This window comes from Scyliorhinus canicula, chromosome 8 (assembly GCF_902713615.1).
Source record: "Scyliorhinus canicula chromosome 8, sScyCan1.1, whole genome shotgun sequence".
Classification (NCBI taxonomy): domain Eukaryota; kingdom Metazoa; phylum Chordata; class Chondrichthyes; order Carcharhiniformes; family Scyliorhinidae; genus Scyliorhinus; species Scyliorhinus canicula.
The window spans coordinates 149,307,412-149,329,583 of record NC_052153.1 but is presented as its reverse complement, the minus strand read 5'-3'; the positions used below and the strand labels follow the sequence as shown (position 1 = coordinate 149,329,583).

General features: G+C 42.5%; 1 protein-coding gene across 3 annotated transcripts in view; it reads right to left on the bottom strand.

Moving 5' to 3' along the window:
- The window catches only part of LOC119970576 (transcription factor TFIIIB component B'' homolog), a 120,559-nt gene that overhangs the window by 54,533 nt on the left and 43,854 nt on the right, over nucleotides 1–22,172 (bottom strand). For all 3 annotated transcript variants that reach the window (XM_038805415.1, XM_038805416.1, XM_038805417.1), the window contains 9 exons: nucleotides 21,938–22,038; nucleotides 19,813–20,176; nucleotides 18,245–18,465; nucleotides 14,521–14,917; nucleotides 12,326–12,487; nucleotides 11,560–11,596; nucleotides 7,055–7,331; nucleotides 2,944–3,140; nucleotides 46–2,398 (listed from right to left, as the gene is read on the bottom strand). In XM_038805415.1, the coding sequence (XP_038661343.1) occupies nucleotides 46–2,398; nucleotides 2,944–3,140; nucleotides 7,055–7,331; nucleotides 11,560–11,596; nucleotides 12,326–12,487; nucleotides 14,521–14,917; nucleotides 18,245–18,465; nucleotides 19,813–20,176; nucleotides 21,938–22,038 (4,109 nt within the window). The remainder of the gene's footprint in view (nucleotides 1–45; nucleotides 2,399–2,943; nucleotides 3,141–7,054; nucleotides 7,332–11,559; nucleotides 11,597–12,325; nucleotides 12,488–14,520; nucleotides 14,918–18,244; nucleotides 18,466–19,812; nucleotides 20,177–21,937; nucleotides 22,039–22,172) is intronic.

Genomic DNA, 22,172 nt, shown 5'->3' with positions numbered 1-22,172 from the left:
ATGCCCACATAACACTTTAGATGTTATACTATTATCCTCTTTCACCTGTTACTCAGCTGCTCAGTTCCAGTATCCAAGTGCTTAGTTCTACTCATTTGCTCTTCATCTTCCACACATATGTCTTGTTGCTCAGGTATTGATAACTGTACATCCACAGGCTGAGCCTCATCATCCAAATTCTCAATCCTACTCAGTTGCTTTCCATGTCCCTCAGATTTGTCGTGTTGCTCAGGTATTGATAACTGTACATCCACAGGCTGAGCCTCATCATCCAAATTCTCAATCCTACTCAGTTGCTTTCCATGTCCCTCAGATTTGGCGTGTTGCTCAGGTATTGATAACTGTACATCCACAGGCTGAGCCTCATCATCCAAATTCTCAATCCTACTCAGTTGCTTTCCATGTCCCTCAGATTTGTTGTGTTGCTCAGGTATTGATAACTGTACACCCACAGGCTGAGTCTCATCATCCAGATGTTTAGTCCTTAGTTGCTTTTCAAGTCCCACACATATGTCTTGTTGCTCAGGTATTGATAACTGCACACTCTCAGACTGAGCCTCATCATCCAGATGTTTAGTCCTTAGTTGCTTTTCAAGTCCCACACATATGTCTTGTTGCTCAGGTATTGATAACTGCACACTCTCAGGCTGAGCCTCATCATCCAGATGTTTAGTCCTTAGTTGCTTTTCAAGTCCCACACATATGTCTTGTTGCTCAGGTATTGATAACTGTACAACCACAGACTGAGCCTGATTGCCCAGATGCTGAGCACTACTCAATTGCTTTCCAAGTCCCACACATTTGTCTTGTTGCTCAGGTATTGATAACTGTACACCCACAGGCGGAGCCTCATCATCCAGATTCTCAATCCTACTCCGTTGTTTTCCATGCCACACACCCGTATCTTGTTGCTCAGGTAACGATAACTGTGCACCCACAGGCTGAACCTCATTGTCCAGATTCCCAGCCCTACTCAGTTGCTTTCCATGCCCCACACATTTATCTTGTTGCTCAGGTCTTGATAACTGTACACCCACAGGCTGAGCCTCATCATCCAGATGTTTAGTCCTTAGTTGCTTTCCATGTCCCAGAGATATATCTTTTTGCTCAGGTATTGATAACTGTACACCCACAGGCTGAGCCTCATCATCCAGATGTTCAGTCCTACTCAGTTGCTTTCCATGTCCCACACCCTCATCTTGTTGCCCAGGTATTGATAACTGTACACCCACAGGCCGCGCCAAATCATCCAGATTCCCAGTCCTACTCAGTTGCTTTCCACGTCCCTCATATTTGTCTTGTTGCTCAGGTATTGATAACTGTACATCCACAGGCTGAGCCGCATCTTCCAGATGTTTAGTGCTACTCCGTTGCTTTCCATGTCCCACACTCCTATCTTGTTGCTCAGGTATTGATAACTGAGCATCCATAGGCTGATCCTCATCATCTAAATTCCAAGTCCTACTCAGTTGCTTTCCACGTCCCTCAGATTTGTCTTGTTGCTCAGGTATTGATAACTGTACATCCACAGGCTGAGTCTCATCATCAAGATGTTTAGTCCTACTCAGTTGCTTTCCACGCCCCACACTACTATCTTGTTGCTCAGGTATTGATAACTGAGCATCCATAGGCAGAGCCTCATCATCCAGATTCCCAGTCCAACTCAGTTGTATTCCATGCCCCACACAAATATCTTGTTGCTCAGGTATTGTTAACTGTACATCCACAGGCTGAGCCTCATCATCCAGATGTTTAGTGCTTAGTTGCTTTCCATGTCCCACAATTATATCTTCTTGCTCAGGTATTGATAACTGTACATCCATAGGCAGAGCCTCATCATCCAGATGTTTAGTGCTTAGTTGCTTTCCATGTCCCACACTTATATCTTCTTGCTCAGGTATTGATAACTGTACACCCACAGGCTGAGTCTCATCATCAAGATGTTTAGTCCTACTCAGTTGCTTTCCACGCCCCACACTCCTATCTTGTTGCTCAGGTATTGATAACTGAGCATCCATAGGTTGAGCCTCATGATCCAGATTCCCAGTTCGACTCAGTTGTATTCCATGCCCCATACAAATGTCTTGTTGCTCAGGTATTGATAACTGTACAACCACAGACTGAGCCTCGTCATCCAGTTGCTGAGCTCTACTCTGTTGTTTTCCATGTCCTGTGCAATTGTCTTGTTGCTCAGGTAATGAAAATTTGTCACAGCGATGTTCAGTCTTGCTTACATGTTCTTTATTTCCCACACAGTTGTCTTGTTCTTCAGGTATTGATACCTTATCATTTGGTTGCTCAGCTGAAACTTGCTCCATGGCCAGGTTTTGTTCATCACCTTCCACTGCGATCAGATGAAGCTGCAAGGGGTCATCAAGATTCACCTTTGTTTCATTACCTGCAAGCAAAAATCATATTGTTCCCATTTCTTGCACAAAATTTTCGACACTAGAAATAGTGCCAGGCATATTATATTATTTAACAGCAGCAAAAATCATGTATTTCAAGTGCCAAGTTTATCACATTTTAGACTTGGAAAAGGCACTGCATCAGTTTAATTTTAAAGCAATTATTTCAAACCCGTAATTTTTATAGCTTCCTTCATAATTGCTTTACATCACAAATGAAACCGACAACTACAAACAAGTAACGGTTACTTTTTCTTTAAAAAGTTGATAGCAGTATCAGGTATACACTTAAAAGATAATTTGTATTTAAAAATAATTCACCAATGTAGTAACTCACTCCAATTATATTACATGTCTTTAAATTAATGTTAACTTACGCTTCACTATATTCACCCACATACACGGATGCAATTGTAAACCCAAAGAGTCAATGATGTCCTCGGACCATCAAGTTTCTATCTAGTTAACGTCAATTTTTTTTTTGTTTGGAGAAAAAAATGTTTAATCAATGTAGGCTCTTCTCTATTTTGCTTACTATGTTTTCTGTTCTGCAATGTTGTTCCAGATGGTTCTGCAGAGTTCTGCATTGCTCTATTCTGTGTAACAGAATGGAGCTTTTCAGCATGGCTTCTAGGAGTGGTTTTACTGAGGTTGGGTTTTGGTTTTAGAAACCTGCCTCTTCTTGTGGCTCTGCTCTTCTGTGAATTACCAGACTGCTCAATAACAGAGGAGCTACCAAGAAAAAAAACACTCCTTTTAGTATAAACGCAGATGCAAATACATTTTAAATTATCACTCAAAACATATCTTTGAACAATTTCCATGCACTGAGAAATCTAAATGAAGGGCAGGCCCAAAACATCACCAAAGTTGGGAAATAAAATTTTCAAGGTGCACAACATTTTGGAAAGTCAGGCAGAACAGAAACAGATGAACAGCAGCCCGATAATAAAAGATAACATTTTTTTATTCGTTCATGGGATGTGGGCGTCGCAGGCTGGGCCAGCATTTATTGCCTATCCCTAATTTCCCTTGAGGGACAGTTAAGAGTCAACCACATTGCTGTGAATATGGACATGTGGGCCAGACCAGGTAAGGACAGCAGATTACCTACCCTAAAGGACATTAGTGAACCAGATGGGTTTTTTAAAATAAATTTAGAATACCCAATTTTTTTTTTCAATTAAGGGGCAATTTAGCATGGCCAATCCATCTAACCTGCATCTTTGGATGTGGGGGGGAAACATCTTTTGGATTGTGTGGGGGGGAACCCCCACAAATACGGGGAGAATTTGCAATTTCCACACAGACAGTGACCCGGGGCTGGGATCAAACCAGGGTCTTCAGGTCCTCAGCGCCGTAGGCAGCAGTGCCAGCCACTGCACCACCATGTTACCCAGATGGGTTTTTACAACAATTGACAGTGGTCATCTTTAGACTTTTATTTCCAGAATTTATTGACTTCAATTTCACCATCTGTAGTGGCAGGATTTGAACCTGGTCCCCCACAGCATTGAGCTTTGGCAAAGAGTCATTGGACTTAAAACGTTAGCTCTTTTCTCTCCCTACAGATGCTGCCAGACCTTCTGAGATTTTCCAGCATTTTATCTTTCGTCCCCCACAGCATTACTCTGGTTCTCTTGTTTACCAGGCCAGTGACAATACTACTATGCAACCGCCTCCAATGTAAGTTGAAAGGATCCCAGCTCAGAAGATCAGGAAATGGAATCAGTATAGGTGAAAACCAGTAATAGTGGGAGTAATTTATAGTTAAACCGTAAATCACAGCCTTAATCAAAAATAAAAATTGAAGTTTGTAACAAAGGCAATGTAATAATCATGGAGAACTTGAATCTTCTATAGGTTGGACAAATCAATTGGCAAAGGCTTGCTTGTAAAATGCTTTTCATGACAGCTTTCTAAAACAGTATGTTGTGAAACCAACTGGGGAGAGAACTATTTTGTTTCTTGTACTGTGTAATAAGGCAGGGTTAATTTATAATGTCATAGCAAAAGATCCTCCAGGGTAAAAGTGATAATACATTTGAATTCCATATTAAGAATAAGAGTGGCACGTGTAAGTCTAAAACTAGGACCTTAAACAAAGCCAATTACATTGGCACTAAGGGCAGAACTGCCAATGATTGATTGGGTAAAAAGGCTAAAAGGTATAGTGGTAAATAAACAGTGGGAAACATTTAAAGAAATTATGCAAAATTTCAACAAAAAACATGTTTTTTTAAAAGACAAAAACTCAGTACGAAAGATTCATCTGTGACTAACTAGGCAAGTTAAGGAAGTATTATTTTTTTTAAAAGAGGCTTATAATGTTGCAAACAATAGTAATAAGCCTGAGGATTGGAGGTTTTGAAACCAGCGAGGAGTGACAAAAGAGTTGATAAGGGAGAAAAAGTAGAATTTGAAAGTAAACTAGCCATGAAAATAGAAATTTATTGTAAGAGGTTTTATAAATAAATTAAGATTCTAAAATCTAACAAATGCCGAGGATCCAATGGCCTCCATTCTAGGATGCTACAATTCTATAAAGCTTTGGTGAGACCACACCTGGAGTACAGTGCGCAGTTTCTGTCTCTATATTGAATGAAGGATATACCTGCCTTGAAGAGAGTACAACCAAGTTCATTAAATTGGTTCCTGAGAAGAGAAACTGAGTAAATTGGACTATTTGGAAGTCCAAACATAACAAACATACAAGATTCTGAAGAGGCTTTATAGGTTAGACACAATCTAAGATAAGGGTTGATCGTTTACAATCAAGGTGAGGAAAGATTTCTTCACTTGAAGGGTTGTGAATCAGTAGAATGTTCTATCCCAGGAAGTTAACTACTCTCCATCGCAAATTCAAGGCAATTCGACTTCCGGAGGCAGAGAGGAGCGGTCGCACACAGAGTAGCTCCGGAGGGGGGGGGGGGGGAAGAGAACATAGTCGCATCCCGTTCCCCCCACGAAGAACGCACGCCCGGGTGCGCGAGCCAGGCTGACTGGGCCCCCGCACGGGGGGGGGGGGGGGGGGGGGGGGGGGGGGGGGGGGGGGGGGGGGCCTTTTTCCAAAGCAGTAGACAAACTAATCATGGCGTTCGTATACGCCACCTTCAAAAAGTGGAGACAGGACATGGGGATACTGACAGTCAGGGACCTATACACCGATGGCAGGGTTGCAACACTGGACGAACTGACAGAGAAATTTCAGCTGACCAGGGGGAACGACCTAAGGTATCTGCAGCTCAGAAACTTCCTACAAAAGGAGACAAGGGTGTACCCACAACCGCCACGACAGACAGACATTACTGAAAGAGTTACTGGACACAAGCATATTAGAGAGGAAACTGTAGCGACATGTATGACCGACTGGTAGAAGGGGCCGACATCATACTGGAGCGAAGCACTGCATAGGGTCAACTCCACCTCCACAAGGCTTAGCCTGACGCAACTAAAAGTGGTACATAGAGCCCACTTAACAAGAACCCGTATGAGTAGGTTCTTCCCGGAGGTGGAGGACAGATGTGAACGGTGCCAACCACGCCCACATGTTCTGGTCCTGCCCCAGACATGTGGAGTACTGGACTGCCTTCTTCGAGGCAATGTCCAAAGTGTTGGGGGCGAGAGTGGAGCCATGCCCGAATGTGGCGGTCTTCGGGGTGTCAGACCAGCCAGATCTATTTCTGGGGAGGAGGGCAGATGCCCTTGCCTCCCTGATCGCCCAACGTAGAATCCTGTTCGGATGGCGGGAGCAGCACCACTTGAGGCTGCAGACTGGCTGTCCGACCTCTTGGAGTCCCTCCAAATGGAGAAAAATAAATTCGCCATCAGAGGGTCAGACGACGGCTTCCACAGAACGTGGGAGCCATTCACCCGATTGTTCCGGGACTTGTTTGTGGCCAACAAACAAGGAGAAGAATAGCTAGGGAGCAGGGGAAAGCAGCCAAAGCATGAGAGAGGGAAATAGAATGTGTGGGGGGGGGGGGGGTGGGGACACAACTCATTCTAAGAGGAAGGAAAGACGAACTACGGGGGGGGGGGGGGGAAGAGAGACAGGGAACAATAGAGGAGAGCCAAGGTGGCAGGGGGCAACACCGGCACCAGACCCATTCGAGGATTGCCCTCCGGAAGTGCCTCGCCGGCGCGAACGGATGCGTACTTATATGTCTCATACCCGGTGTAAATAACGGCAAAATATACTCTGCAAAAATTCAATAAAAAACATTTTTTTTTTTTTTTTTTAAAGTAAATACAAGGCTGGAAGAGACAAATTTTGTAACCCTCGGGCACTTGAGAAATATAGGAAATGGGCAGAAATTTGGAAGTTGAAGCAGAAGATCAGCCATGATCATGTTACTACAACTTAATTTCTGTTACTTTGATTCTTAATATCAAAAAACAGCAGAAAGGGTAAAGATAGATCATTGACTATTATTGTGTCACCAAGCTTGAGTTCGAAATGCCTGGAGATTGGAGAAGAAAAAGACTAATGGTGATGGGATTTCAATAATTTTTTTTTATCTGGGGAAAGAATAGGTACAGGGCACAGAAGAAAAACAGAGTATATAGGGAAGGCACATTTCAAGCTTTGAAATAGCATGAGTATGGAAAAAATAATTTAACCATCACAATATTAGAATGCTCACCTAAAACTAGCATTGCAAGAATCTTCTTTTGAAAGAGAAGGTTCTTCAAAGTCCAGCCCATACTTCAGATCCATCGCTGTGGGAACACTCTGCTCGCCAAGTCTACTAGATTCAGTGTGCACATCAGGGGCAGTATCACACACTACAATCTGCATGGAAGGAGGATCACTACCGAGTTCAGTGTCCTGCTCCACATTCTTCGGATCAACACAGCTTACATCAGTGTATACGGCATCCTGTAAACCATCACCAGCCTCTGTACTCCGGTGGTCATCTTCTAAAGGGTCAAGAACAGGTTTAAAATTAACATAGCAACAGGAGACGGACTGCTCTGTTTGCTTTGTCTAGTGACATCATAAACATTTATTTGGAATGCATTTACAATATCGCCACATGCAGCAACCAGAGCAATTCTTACCACCTATCTATCAACTGCTATACTGAATGCAAATTGGTTATTTGTTATAACCAAATATTTATTAAAATCTCTGCCCAGTCTAAAACACCAAGTTAAAACAACCTATAAAGGAGAACCCACAATACTTCATGAGTATTCAATCATTCCAATTTGAAAATAACCTCGATACAAATTCTCAAAATAGGAGCATTGCCATCATTGTGTAACATAATCACAAATACTTTTACTGACTCCTATAAAAAACTTATTTGCAAACAATAACTTTCAAACTGTTTATCAAGATGATTGATAGAAAATTTAGTTAAGTTTCACTGTGAAGGGGCAGCACGGTGGCACAGTGGTTGGCACTGGGACTGCAGCGCTGAGGACCTGGGTTTGAATCCCGGCCCTGGGTCACTGTCTGTGTGGAGTTGCACATTCTCCCCCTGTCTGCATGGGGTTCACCCCCACAACCCAAAGATGTGCAGGATAGGTGGATTGCTCACGCTAAATTGCCCCTTAATGGAAAAATAACAATTGGATATTCTAAATTTAGAATTTTAAAAAGTTTCACTGTGCAGATTTTGGAAGGACTAAATTAAATAGACACAATGACGCTACAACAAAACTGCAACCACATCGACTGATGGGGAGAAAGTGTTCCACTAAAACAAAACTAACACTAGTATCAAAAACACATTGCTTCAGTTCAGGGCTTCCCAAATGGGTTCCATGAGAGCGGGCAGGCAGGCGCGAGGGGCGAGGCGTGTGAGCGAGGGGCGAGGCGTGTGAGCGAGGGGCGAGGCGTGTGAGCGAGGGGCGAGGCGTGTGAGCGAGGGGCGAGGCGTGTGAGCGAGGGGCGAGGCGTGTGAGCGAGGGGCGAGGCGTGTGAGCGAGGGGCGAGGCGTGTGAGCGAGGGGCGAGGCGTGTGAGCGAGGGGCGAGGCGTGTGAGCGAGGGGCGAGGCGTGTGAGCGAGGGGCGAGGCGTGTGAGCGAGGGGCGAGGCGTGTGAGCGAGGGGCGAGGCGTGTGAGCGAGGGGCGAGGCGTGTGAGCGAGGGGCGAGGCGTGTGAGCGAGGGACGAGGCGTGTGAGCGAGGGACGAGGCGTGTGAGCGAGGGACGAGGCGTGTGAGCGAGGGACGAGGCGTGTGAGCGAGGGACGAGGCGTGTGAGCGAGGGACGAGGCGTGAGAGCGAGGGGCGAGGCGTGAGAGCGAGGGGCGAGGCGAGTGTGTGTCTGCAGTGATGACGGAGCGCGAGTGCGGCTCAAACGCAAGTATGGCTTGAGTGCAAGTGTGGCTTAGAGACTCTGATTCCAGCTCTCCGGTCCGGGCCCTCCTAATATTAAACAAATTTGTGAGCAAAAAAAGCAGCATCAGTCTTCCTATTATAAATGATGAACAGGTAACACTTAAGTATTTTTTTTTAATAAAGTTTAATTATAATAAATGTAGGGCGGCACGTGGCACAGTGGTTAACACTGCTGCCAACAGCGCTGAGGACCCGGGTTGAATCCCGCTCCGGGTCACTGTCCATGTGGAGTTTGCACATTCTCCCCGTATCTGCGTGGGTCTCACCCCCACAACCCAAAGATGGGCCACGCTATATTGCCCCTTAATTGGAGATAAAAAGAATTGGGTACTAAAGAGCATTTCTTAAGGGTTCCACCAGTACTCTCGAGAGGTCAAAAGGATTACCTGGCTGGAAAGGTTTTGTAAACCCTGCTTGGTTGGTTATAACCATTATGCATATAAAATGAAATGGGTTAGCTTTAAAGTAATACATTTAAATCATAAAGCTGTGACGGAACTTTACGGCAACAGACCACATACAGCAGGGTTAACGAATGCAGGGTTTGCCATATTTTCTAACTCAATCACAGCATTAGCATCCCACTTGAGAAATCAAAGGAGGCTGGCAATTTAATGCATTAAATCTGTCAATGGAAGAATTTCTAGTTAAAGGGACCCTGGCATGGGTCAGATGGCTGATCTGTATATTGATTCCCCTGTGTTAAGCAACCACGGGAATACAAAATATACCTAGAAAGACTGCCCTCTGGGTCTCTGACTCTCAGTTGGAGGTCTTGCTGCAAGATCTGAGGGACTAAAGTGATGTTTGCAAACAAGGCTGAGGCTAACCTCTGAAACCAATCAGGCATGGATGGAAGTGGCTAAGGAAGGCACCAGTAGTACTGTGATCCCTAGATACAGTGTTCCAAGAGATTAAGAGATCAAGAGATCGCACAAGAGATTAAGGTCCTCGGGTGGACAGAAAAGGCAAATGTTATTCCACTTCCAGGTGTTAAATACCACATTTTAACTTTCCCAGCATCCTCCTATGTTGGGGGACATTTTCTGATACTGTATTATGATATAAATTATAGTTGGCTCTGTAACTACATTTTTGCTCCTGTATTACTTTTGAATAGTTCTGCTGAGACAAAAGGTACTCATTGGCTTAGGTGCCTGTTTAGAAGAGGCAATTTGTAGGAATAGATAGTGTATACACAATGCTTACTAATATCAGAAAGGACACAAAATGGCTGTTAGCTATGATAGCAATAGTAAAGACACAAAATGGCTGAACTAGCCACATTCCTGAACATTAAGTTACAAACTGTGGAAACTACATCATGAGAACTAAGTGTGTGTGTGTGTGTATATATAGGGAGTATTTTAACAGCCGCTGATAACAGCTGCACAGAATAAGGAATGCAATGTATCTTTAATAGCTCAAGATCCCCAGCTGGAGACAGGACATATCCTTATGTTAGTCTTGAGTGGCTTTTGCATGAAGTTAGGGGCAGGTAAGACAACACCCACTTTAACCATATATGCAATAACTGGGATGCTCAGAAAATTGACTGACTGCATGCAATGAATTGTGACGCGAATATAGTTGATTGATTGTATGTAAATAAGAATAAAACTAATTCCGTCCCTTGAATCTGTATATTAACCCGTGTGAGCCTTAGCTCAAGTGAGAAAGAGGATTGCGAGGCTGCGGAACTTCCAATATTTCTCCCAGATCGGATATAATAAACTGCTTCTTTACTCACTTGAAAAGGCCTACGTGTGAATATTTTCACCTCTAACATCCTACACAACACTTCCCAGGTCAACACCCTTTCAGTTTCACTCATTTCTCACTCTCCAGACAACTCCTACCCGAAGCCAACACTCACAATCTCACTCCTCTTCCCCCCCCCCCCCTCCCCCCACCCATCTTTGTGCTATGTCACACATTTGCCTCTCAGTCACTCTCCATAAATGTTGTCCTTCCTTCATCTCCGCACAATCCAACAAATCACTTACAACTCTCTGCTTTTTCTCCTTGCAAGAAAGGGGAGAGAAAACTCCAGGAAGAGACAGAGAACCAGGAAGTGGGGATCTCAGTGATAGCCACCAGCAATGAGTGACCATGTCTGCCACCGGTAAGGAGATCGTATTCCAGGAGGCTACAGAAGTTGGCAGCAACTTTGCATGAATGCCCAAGTCACCTGAAGCACTGGTGGTGACATGTTGAGAAAGCTGATCATATGCCCAGACCATATTAATGATATTTACATTTTTTTTTAATGGGATGTGAGCATTGCTGACAAGACCAGCATTATTACAAAAGGAACTCCCTGGTAGCTAGCCAAAAAGCAGTGCTGATATATCAGATTAGGATTAAGCCACAGTAGCATATGGTGTAGGAGATTTAAAAGCAGAGAAAGTAGTTGAGAGTGGATACAGTATGGTTTCAGGAGAGCAAAACATACAAAATACAGATCAAGTTTGAAATAGGTTACAGATTCGGAAATTGAATGAACTAAATTTTTTAAGGCTAGAAATGGATTTATAAATTCAGAGATCTGGTTATAATGGAATGATTTGAATAGACCAGAGGATATTCTTATGTCTATTGCTCACCTGAGAGTTCAATATGTGTGCTACTTTTGGAAATTAAAATACTCTTAAGTACTTTATTAGAAATAATGATAAAGAAATACCTCAACGTCTACAAGGCAAACTGAAGTGATTGATGAGGGGTATTCAATGATAATTTATGACATTAATGTAGATTGGAATAAAGTGCTCAAAATTATTCAGTACTTTCCTTACCTTGGCCTGTATCTTCACTTGCAATTTCAATAACTTCCTGTAAAAAGATGAATTTCAAAGTTCATGTTCTGATAAATAAACTTTAATTTTACAAGTTAAGTTCAACATAAATGAATTGTTCAGGTAACTATTTATGGAGCTTTTAAGTACCTGATATTACAAGGTTGCTCAGGTAACTACTTATGGAGTTTTTAAGTACCTGATATTACAAGGTAATAATAATAATAATAATCTTTATTAGTGTCACAAGTAGGCTTACATTAACACTGCAACAAGGTTACTGTGAAAATCCCTTAGTCACCACACAGACAGTGACCCAAGCCGGGAATCAAACCCGGTCCCTGGCGTTGTGAAACAGTGTTAACCACTGTGCTACCGTGGTAGACTACATTCATGCATCATAAAGAATTTTGCCAATTCTATGAGGGGCAGTATGGACAAATATCATTTTAAATGGTCTATACACCAATATTCACCAACTAACGTATTTATATATTTTTGCTCATTTCTAAAACATCAAATGTATCCATAAAAATGCATTGTGCTTTTAACTCAAGTATGGAACACAGTCACAGTAATGATCAAAATAATGATTATCCTGATACTGAATATTCTATTTTCTAAAATCAATTTTTATTTTGCTTTCCCCATGGATCAATTAATCAAGGCCACAGTGGACATAGATTATAATGTTTAAATGTCAGCTCTCCATGATATTATGAAGTCCCGAATCAAACAGTTGTGGAACCAACAGACTTTAACTTACAACAAAATGTTGAATCTGATCAGCAGTTGCTTGGTGGCAATGTTCGTCTTCTGGAGCTAAGGTGCATGACTGACTGGGGTCACTTTTTTCTGGTAACTCAGGGAATGACTGTTCAGTTTCACTGTCATAGTTCTTGTCTGAGACATTGACTGCTATTTCAAGCTGTGTACGATAAATGGGAGTGATAAGGTAGGTTTAAAAAAAAGTTTCCAAACAAAATACATTTTAAAAGTTGCACTACTCTTTCAGGGTCAGATTTCAGTCTAGTGTTTAACACCATCCATTTTAGTTTCAGCTTTCTTTAAAGATTGTCTCAACTTCCATCAAGGAATGCAGATTTGTGAGAAAAACAAAATGAAAACATACATGTAAAGCAATTAAAATTAAATGAAGTAAAGTAAAATCATTTTATTTAAAAAATGCTTAACTTCATGCATTATTCTAGTTAACTGAATAAAAATTAACTTGCTACATTATCAGAAAAGGTCAAGCAATTCCTATGAAACACATGCACCAAGTGATTGTGTTCAGAGTAGTTAGACGTGTACTCGTGGCTTTGGTTCCTATGAGGTGAATTCCCGCTTTCAACAGAGTTGCTCCAGATGAAGGGCAAGGTGCTTTGTCAAAGCAAAGTTAGGAAGGATGGGAAAGGAAATTAAAGAAGTGGGATAAAGGAAGTTTAACAAATAGCAATAGATTTACAATCCAAAACTCACATACACATATAAAATTACTATCTCCATCTCAGATTCAAATTACAACACAAGTATAGCATGGACACAAGGGGAGGAGGTGGTGCAGTGGTATTGTCACTGGACAAGTAACCCAGTGACCCAGGTTCAAAGCCCACCACGGCAGATGGTGGAATTGTTGATTGTCGTGAATACCCATTCTGCTCTCCTTACCCAATCTGGCCTAAATCGGACTCCAGGCCCACAGCAATGTGGTTGACTCTTAACCACCGTCTGAAATGGCATCGCAAGTCACTCAGTTCAAGGGCAATTAGGGATGGACAATAAATGCTGGTCTATCCAGCGATGCCCACATCCCATCGATTATTTTTTTTTTTTTAAACACGTGTTACATTCAGCAAAGTCTAATCTACTGTCTGTACTGGGAATGATTATTGCATTAGGTCCAATAATTTATTCATTTATCGATACAGTGACAGATTTTAAAGAGATAAAGATGCTTAGGCCACATTCAAGAGCACCAAAAACTGAATTTTTAGATATATAAATTTAGTGTACCGAATACATTTTTTTCCAATTAAGGGGCAATTTAGCGTGTTCAATCCACCTACCCTGCACATCTTTGGGATGTGGGAGAGAAACCCAGTGAGGCAGCAGGGCTAACCCACTGTGCCACCGTGCTGGCCTCAAAAACTGCATTATTAGGACATTTAAGATAGAATTGAGAGTAGTGGATAACCTTGAAAATAGTCAATTAAAGAACCTCACCTGCTGACACATATTCGTTTTGGAGCACCACAAACTTAAAGTTACCCAACAAATGGAGCTGGATAACATCCATAATAATAGCTTAATGCAGTTCAGAAGACTGGAGCGGTCAGTGGATATGAGCTTAAGATGTGTTTTTTTTTATTCATTCATGGAATGTGGGCATCGCTTGCTGGACCAGCATTTAGTGCCCATCCCGGAGGACATTTAAGAGTCAACCACATTCTGGAGTTACATGTAGTCCAGACCAGGTAAGGATGGCAGATTTCATTCCCTAAAGGACATTAGTGAACCAGATGGGTCTTTATGAAAATCTACAATAGTAGCATTATCTGTTTTCCCAGACAGCAGTAAGCCTGTGGAATACATTTCCAGCTGGGGCTGTGTGCTGACACTCTGCATGCTTTCAAAAGGGAATTGGGCTTGCTCTTGGGGTACATCATGCAGAAGACAAGTGCAGTCATAGATAACACCTGGTTCATGTGATCTCCTGGACTGGTTTCAATCACTTAAGGGAACAAGAGGAATTTTCCAGAGCATTATCCCTCCTCATTGGGTTTGGGTTATTAAGAGCTGTCAGCTGCACCAAAACACTATTCAACTTTTTTTTTAACCTGTACAATAACCATAACCTTTTATCAAAATAAAAGCAGAAAAAAATGTAATGCTTAGACCAGGAAGGGATATTCATACAGACATCTAAAACAACACATTTCCAAGAATTTAGTGCCATACCTCCTCCATGGTTTCCTCCACTTGAGTTTGAATAGGTTCAGGAGATCGCAGGCCGATTGGTACAAAAGCAGGTGCTTTGTTGACCTCCTCAGGATTGATGAGATAGATGTCATCATCTTCTACCAGCTCAGGTTCATCATCATCATCTTCCTCCTGAGATGCTCTCAATGTCACAAGTCTCATCTTTGATGCTCCCTGACCTTTCCCAGCATTTTTAGTTTGAATCGCCTTTTTACTAAAGCCCTTGCTGACTTTGGGTTTTGCTTTTTGAGATCGTGCACGCCTACTCCTGCCCTTATCCTCATTTTCTCCCTCAGATAATAATGTAGAAGTAGTTGATGGTTTCTGTTCTGATGTAGATTTATAAAATGCTGGAGGTCTGGGCTGCCTTCCAGACCTAGAAAAGAAACAGTTTTACTTTTTTGTTTTAATTAACAGTATCCAAAAAAATATTTTAATGTCATCAATTAACTGGTAGGGTCAATCAAGACTGGTATCAGGCAAGGGGACAACATAATATTTTCATTGGCAAGGGGACAACATAATATTTTCATTGGCTCTTCCACTAACTAATTTTGCTTACAATATTATGCCGTTCATAATATTGTTTGAAGATGGCACTCATTACTTCACATTTTGAGTAAAATATTAGTTCCCTTTACATCAACCAAGCACTTTAATTGATTCATAATTATGTGCCTAAGAAAGAAGCAACTACAACGGCAGTCCGTCAAAATTACGGTTCTCCCGAGGTTCTTGTTCCTCTTCCAGTGTTTGCCCATCTATATCCCTAGGGCCTTTTTTAGAAGGGTGACCAGCAGCATCATGAGCTTTGTTTGGGCGCATGGGACCCCGAGGGTGAAGAGGGTCTTCTTGGAGCGGGGTAGAGATGGTGGGGGGCTGGCGTTACCCAATCTCTCGGGGTATTATTGGGCGGCCAATGTGTCGATGGTGCACAAGTGGGTGATGGAGGGGGAGGGGGCAGCATGGAAACGGATGGAGAGGGCGTCCTGTGGAGATACAAGCCTGGGGCCCTTGGTAACGGCGCCATGGCCGCTCCCTCCCACGAGGTATACCATGAGTCCGGTGGTGCCGGCTACCCTCAAGATTTGGGGGCAGTGGAGGCGACATAGGGGAGAAGTGGGGGGCTCGTGGAGGCTCCGTTAGGGGGGAACCATAGGTTCGTCCCGGGGAACATTGATGGGGGATTTCAGGGTTGGCACAGAGCGGGCATCAGACAGCTGAGGGACCTGTTTATTGATGGGAGGTTTGCGAGCCTGGGGGAGTTGGAGGAGAAATTTGGGCTCCCCCCGGGAAACATGTTCAGGTATCTGCAGGTAAAGGCGTTTGCTAGACGGCAGGTGGAGGGATTCCCTTCGCTTCCCACGAGGGGGGTGAGTGACAGGGTGCTTTCGGGGGTCTGGGTCGGAGAGGGGAAGATATCTGATATCTACAAGGTTATGCAGGTGGTGGAGGAGGCATTAGTAGAGGAGCTGAAAGCTAAGTGGGAGGGGGAACTGGGGGAACAGATCGAAGACGGGACATGGGCTGATGCCCTGGAGAGGGTTAATTCTTCCTCCTCGTGTGCGCGGCTTAGCCTCATCCAATTCAAGGTGCTGCACCGGGCCCACATGTCCGGGTCTAGGATGAGTAGGTTCTTTGGGGGTGAAGACAGGTGTGTCAGGTGTTCGGAGAGTCCAGCGAACCATGCCCATAATGTTCTGGGCATGCCCGGCACTGGAGGAGTTCTGGAAGGGGGTGGCGAGGACGGTGTCGAGGGTGGTGGGATCCAGGGTCAAGCCAGGATGGGGATTCGCGATTTTTGGGGTGGGGGTGGAGCCGGGAGTGCAGGAGGCGAAAGAGGCCGGTGTGCTGGCCTTTGAGTCCCTAGTAGCCCGGCGAAGGATTTTGCTACAATGGAAGGATGCGAGGCCCCCAAGCGTGGAGACCTGGATCAATGACATGGCGGGATTTATTAAGCTAGAGAAGGTCAAATTCGCCCTGAGAGGATCGGTACAAGGGGTCTTTAGGCGGTGGCAACCTTTCCTCGACTTTCTGGCTCAACGATAGGGTACGGGGACAGTAGCAGCAGCAACCCGGTGGGGGGGCTTACAGTTATTATGGGTTATTTTGTTGCATTTCATTGTTTGTCCTTATATTTTATATTTTCTGTAGAAAATTCCAATAAAAATTATTTTTTAAAAAAGAAGCAACTACAATGAAGATGAAAGCAATTAGATCATAGAACCATAGAATCTATATAGTGCAGAAAGAGGCCATTCAGCCCATCAAGCCTGCACAGGCCATCCAAAAGAGCAGCCTATCAAGGCCCACACAACGCAACCGCATAAACCCACGTAAGCCCAACTAACCCACACATCCCTGGTCACTGAGGGGTAATTTAATCCATCTAATCTACATATTCTTGGACTGTGGGAGGAAACAAGTGCACCCGGAGGAAACCCATGCAGACACGGAGAGAATATGCAAACTCCACACAGTCACCGGTCGATATTCTTACCCTACTTTGATGAAAGACTGCATCACAAGTGATCAGAACAAACTTATAACTCAATGCGGCAGCCATGCTTCATAGAATCCCTTCATAGACAGTGCAGGAGGCCATTCGGCTCATCATATCTGCACCGACCCTCTGAAAGAGCACTCCACCAAACCCACTTCCCCGCCCTATCCCAATAACCCTTTAACTTAATCTGCACATCCCTGGACACTAAGGGGCAATTTTAGCATGGCCAATCCACCTAACCTGCACATCTTTGGAGTGTGGGAGGAAATTGGAGCACCCAGAGAAACCTACGTAGACACAGGGAGAAACTACAAACTCCACACAGACAGTCACCCAAGGCCAGAATTAAATACGGGTCTCCCTGGTGCTGTGAGGCAGCAGTGCTAACCACCGTGCCACCATGCTTAATAGTTCCGATTAAATAGATGGCGTAGCAAATTAGAAGTAAACAAACAAAGAAATTTGATCTCTGTCAATCCTTCAAAAAAAAAAAGGGCACAGAATTTACAATGAAAGTAAGAGAATACAGAAGTTGAATGAGTGATCTGAAATACAAAGGAAGATACAGAAAAATATACTGCAACCAAAGTTTAACATAATTTTAAAAATTCAGTACTATAAGAGAGAAATCAGTGAAGCGATAGAAACTGTAAAGGATGCAAATAAAAGGATGCAAAGTATAAGAGTCTTCCTGCTGATTCCCTTTTTTTTCTTTATTTTTGTGTTATCATTTAGATCCATGGATGCTTAATGGACAGGTACCTTTAAGTTGATGTCAATGTGCTATTCTCCAGTAGAGGCGTCATCGCCAATCCATACTCTGTGCTCAAGGGGCTTCCTTGCACATGAGTCTAGAAGTAGTCACTGGTCAATGATCAAGTAAGCATGCCTTCGCCAATTTTTTCTTCTCTCAATTTAGGGGAAAGAAGGCCAATGGTATAATTTCCCACTACCATTCTAGTTGAGCTTAGCTAAATAAGCTCAGAACAGGAATCGAACCAGACTCTACGACAGATTGGCAAATTACATGATATGCTTACTCATTGATAATGAGGTATTCATTAGATAAATGGAACAGATAAGGCTTTTGATAGCTGAGTAACAGAGGTCTTAAATTCCAAATCTTCCTTTATATATTCAAATGGAATATAACTGACAAAAACAGTCCACCCTGGCCCCTTTTTCTTTATGCAATACCTCGTTGGTTTGCTTGTAATAGATTCTTGAATAGAATCCAGTTTTAAATCTTCATGTTCATCATGACTGTCGCACTCAAATGTCCTTTCTGATTGCTGCACTTTGTTCGAACCCCGGCAGCTTCTTCTTGATATCTCAGTATCCAAAGCTGTAATACTTTGCCTCGGTAATTCTACAGAATTTGAGGGCACAGGGGCTGCTTCTGGAGTTTGTGCTTTTGACTGAAAACCAAAGTATAAAAACACAATTTTACAGTTGGACAAATGTACAATAAATAGAACATTACTAGGAAATGTATATCTACTTTTACACACTATTTCATTAAAACAGGAGACACAATAAATTAAGAAATAGTACTGAAATATGTATTCTTTTCTTGCATTTTGAGTTTAATGTATTTTATTTTCGCTTTTCAATAATGTAACTGTATAAACATCTAGTTTGAGATGCTAACAGCTTAATTATCGATTATGTAATTGCAGTGATTGGCTGTCTTTATAGTGGGAAATGAAATGTTAATGAAATGAAATGAAAATCGCTTATTGTCACAAGTAGGCTTCAAATGAAGTTACTTTGAAAAGCCCCTAGTCGCCACATTCCGCCGCCTGTTCGGGGAGTAGCCCCTTGTGTAAATTAAGACAGCATAAATTTCAGTTTACGAGTGAGAGATTGTTCTGAGCACCAAGTGTAGCATACAGCAGAAGAATGTAGAAGTTTATTGAAGATGGAGTTTAGCATTGAGGTATAGTTGGCCTTTTATTAGACAGGTTAAATAATTAAGTTAGTGTTTGACTCTCTTTAAAGTTTTAAGAGCAATCTATATAGGTGAGAAGAGGAGAAAATAACTAAAACCTGTACTGCAAGATTACTACACTGGATGCTCCCAGTATTTTGGAACATCATACTGCAGGATGCATCTCCTTTGATCTCAAATGATCTTGGGCTAGAGGTGCAGCTAAGGACACTCTGGCTGATATTGGAATCTGAAGTATACCTGGACTCCAAATTATAGATGATCAGGCAACTGGGCAAGTGAGTTAGTAAGGAATGGAAGCAGGCAACAAGTGTGCTTTAAGTGACAGGCAAATAGTACTGAATATCTCCTACAACTCAATTAAAGTGAACACCCTCAAGAAAGTGATGGTAGATCATTTGCATATTTGCACTGCAAACACAACATTAATATCTTGACAAAATTAGCAACTTAACCCACTGCATTGAAAACTCCAGGAGGGCACCAAGCTAGTTTTCAAAATGTGCAGCCAAATACAACATGGAATTTATTGTAGAGAGATGTGTAGACAGGAAATGCACTGAAGTGTATGCTGGAACATCAGTTAATGAAGGTCTGAGAGGTAAATAAAATCATAAATAGCATAATAGCATGAATAGGGGAATAGATTTTAAGGACAAGAGGTCATAAGAATTTTGGGACGGCAATAATTAGACCACAATCAGATTTCTGCATTCAGTTTCAGGTGGCACGATGGAAATCCCATTAAAACCAGATAGCGTGCCACATAAGATTCATCAAAATGATACCAGGAATGAATGGCTTTCAGATATACCTCAGATACTGGGGTGATTAATTCAATAGCTGCTCCTGGTGGACCATGCACTGCCCCCTCCTGGATTGGAATGTTGTCAGGTATCAAAGCATCTTTCATTCTTGCCTCTGGAGAAAAGCAAATATCAGATCCAGTCTTAATGACTTCACTAGCATTACTTCCTTCAGTAATGGGGATATTTGGGCTCAGTGTTGTGGCCTCTTTGGTTGTAATAGCTTTTTCCTGTGCTGCAACCCTCTTTCTTTCATCAGTTGACACATCTTTCTTCACAACTGCTCTTCCTAAATTTGGCTTAGGCTTCTGGAATCGGCTCCTTGTTACTAGGCCTGGTTTTCCTCTGGATTCCTCTGGTTTCTCCATTGAACTGAAGCAGAAAGAAATATTAATACATAAAACCTAAATTTGGCATCTTTAAACTGTGATGGCTTTATTTAAATCTTTCCAGCCTTGGCGATTTTACACACACAGGGTTCAAAATCCACAGATTCTTCCTCAAAGCCTCACAAATAGCCCACAAAAATTTAAAATATAGAAAGAAAGGTCAGACCTGCACATAATTTAGAGTTTGATTGTTGGTGTAGTGAGCTTGAAAGAGACAATCTATGAGGAGCTGCTCCTCCAATCACAGATTCTGCCATGCCCATTGCCTCAATTCCTATCATAGAATCCCTTTTTCCCACATTGCTGTTCCTCCAGAGGCAGAACCGATGATTGGAGGAGTAGAAAGGACGGGAGTGTGGGAGGGAGGAAATCTGTGATCAGAGGCGGAAAGGCAATGCATAGGTTACTACACAGTGAATTTTCTTTCATCCAGTTCAAACATATTTTGTAATCACATCCATTACATTGCAGAAAAACTCAGAAGGTTTGATGGGAATGGAATAAAACATACATTTGCATGCTAATATACCAGTCAATCGGTGGTGGGGGGCATTAAACCTGTTCTAGCTCTTTGAAGCATAGAAAATAGGAGCAGGAGGCCATTCAACCCTTCAAGACTGCTCCATTATAATCATGGCTGATCATCTAACTCAGCCGCCTGTTCCTACTTTCCCACCCATTTCCTTTGATTCCTTCAGCGATATCCAACTCCTCTTGAAAACATACAACTCAGCTGCTTTCTGTCGCAGGAAATTCGACTGGCTTACCATTCTCTGGATGAAGACATTTCTCATCTCAGTCCTAAATGGTTTACCCCGTATTCCCGCCATCAGGAATACACTTTCTTCATCTATCCTGTCGAGTTCTGTTAGAATTTTATAGCTTTCTATGATATCCCCCCCTATCTCTTCTAAATTCCAGCGAATATTATACTAACCAACTCAATCTCTCCTCATACTTCAGTTATGCCATCCCAGGCATCAGTCTGGTAAACCTTCGTTGCACACCCTCTGTTGTAAGAACATCCTTCCTCGGATAAGGAGACCAAAACTTCACAAACATTCGAGGTGTGGCCTCACCAAGGCCCTGTATAATTGCAGCAAGACATCCCTGCTCCTGTACTCAAATCCTCTCACAAAGAAGGCCAGCATGCCATTTGCCTTCTTTACCGCCTGATGCATCATTGTGTCAAATTGGCAGAATTTGAGATGAATCTGATCTTAGTTTATTACTGTAAATTGGGAATTGGACTTGGAATCCAAATGTCACAGAAAATACCATGGAACTACGGCAAAATGGTATCCTGAATGCATGTGAAATAAAAGAGGTGCCCCCGAAAATCAAAACATAGACCCGAAAATCAAAACATAGACCTTGACAGAATGAAGCTAAGCAGATTTTTCTCAAAAAGCCCTCAAATAAAAGGTTTTGACCCCTGCTACAGACATTGGCCCATCACGAAGAACTCCTCAAAATAAATATTTCTTGATTGTAATTAAGCTTTCCAGTTGCTCGCTTTTATATTACTCGTAGGAGCCAAGAATAGATCCGCAGTCGGCATAATAGATTATGCCTTGTGAAGGAACTGAAAAGTCAGACGGTAAGTCACTCTCAAATCCACTAAACAACCGATTGTGTAGCAACACCAAAAACGACCTGAGAGCAGATGTTCCGTCTGTCTGCCCAGTAAATGGTGAACTCTGCTGAAACGAAGCAAAAAAGACAAGAAAAAGCGATTTACTACCATGATTCAGTGCCGGAATCTTGTGTATTACTTGCTAATAGCTCCTCAGTTACGATTTTATCAGCTTCCACTGCTTCAGGTATTGGTGCACTGCTGACCTCCTATAGAAAAGTAAAACCAGTTCAAGATTATATTGAAATTGGAGACAAAAATAGCCATTGAAAAAAGTCATATAAAGAGAATGATTTTACTGATGAGAAAACAAATCACTAAAAACTCAAGTCCTATTTTTCTA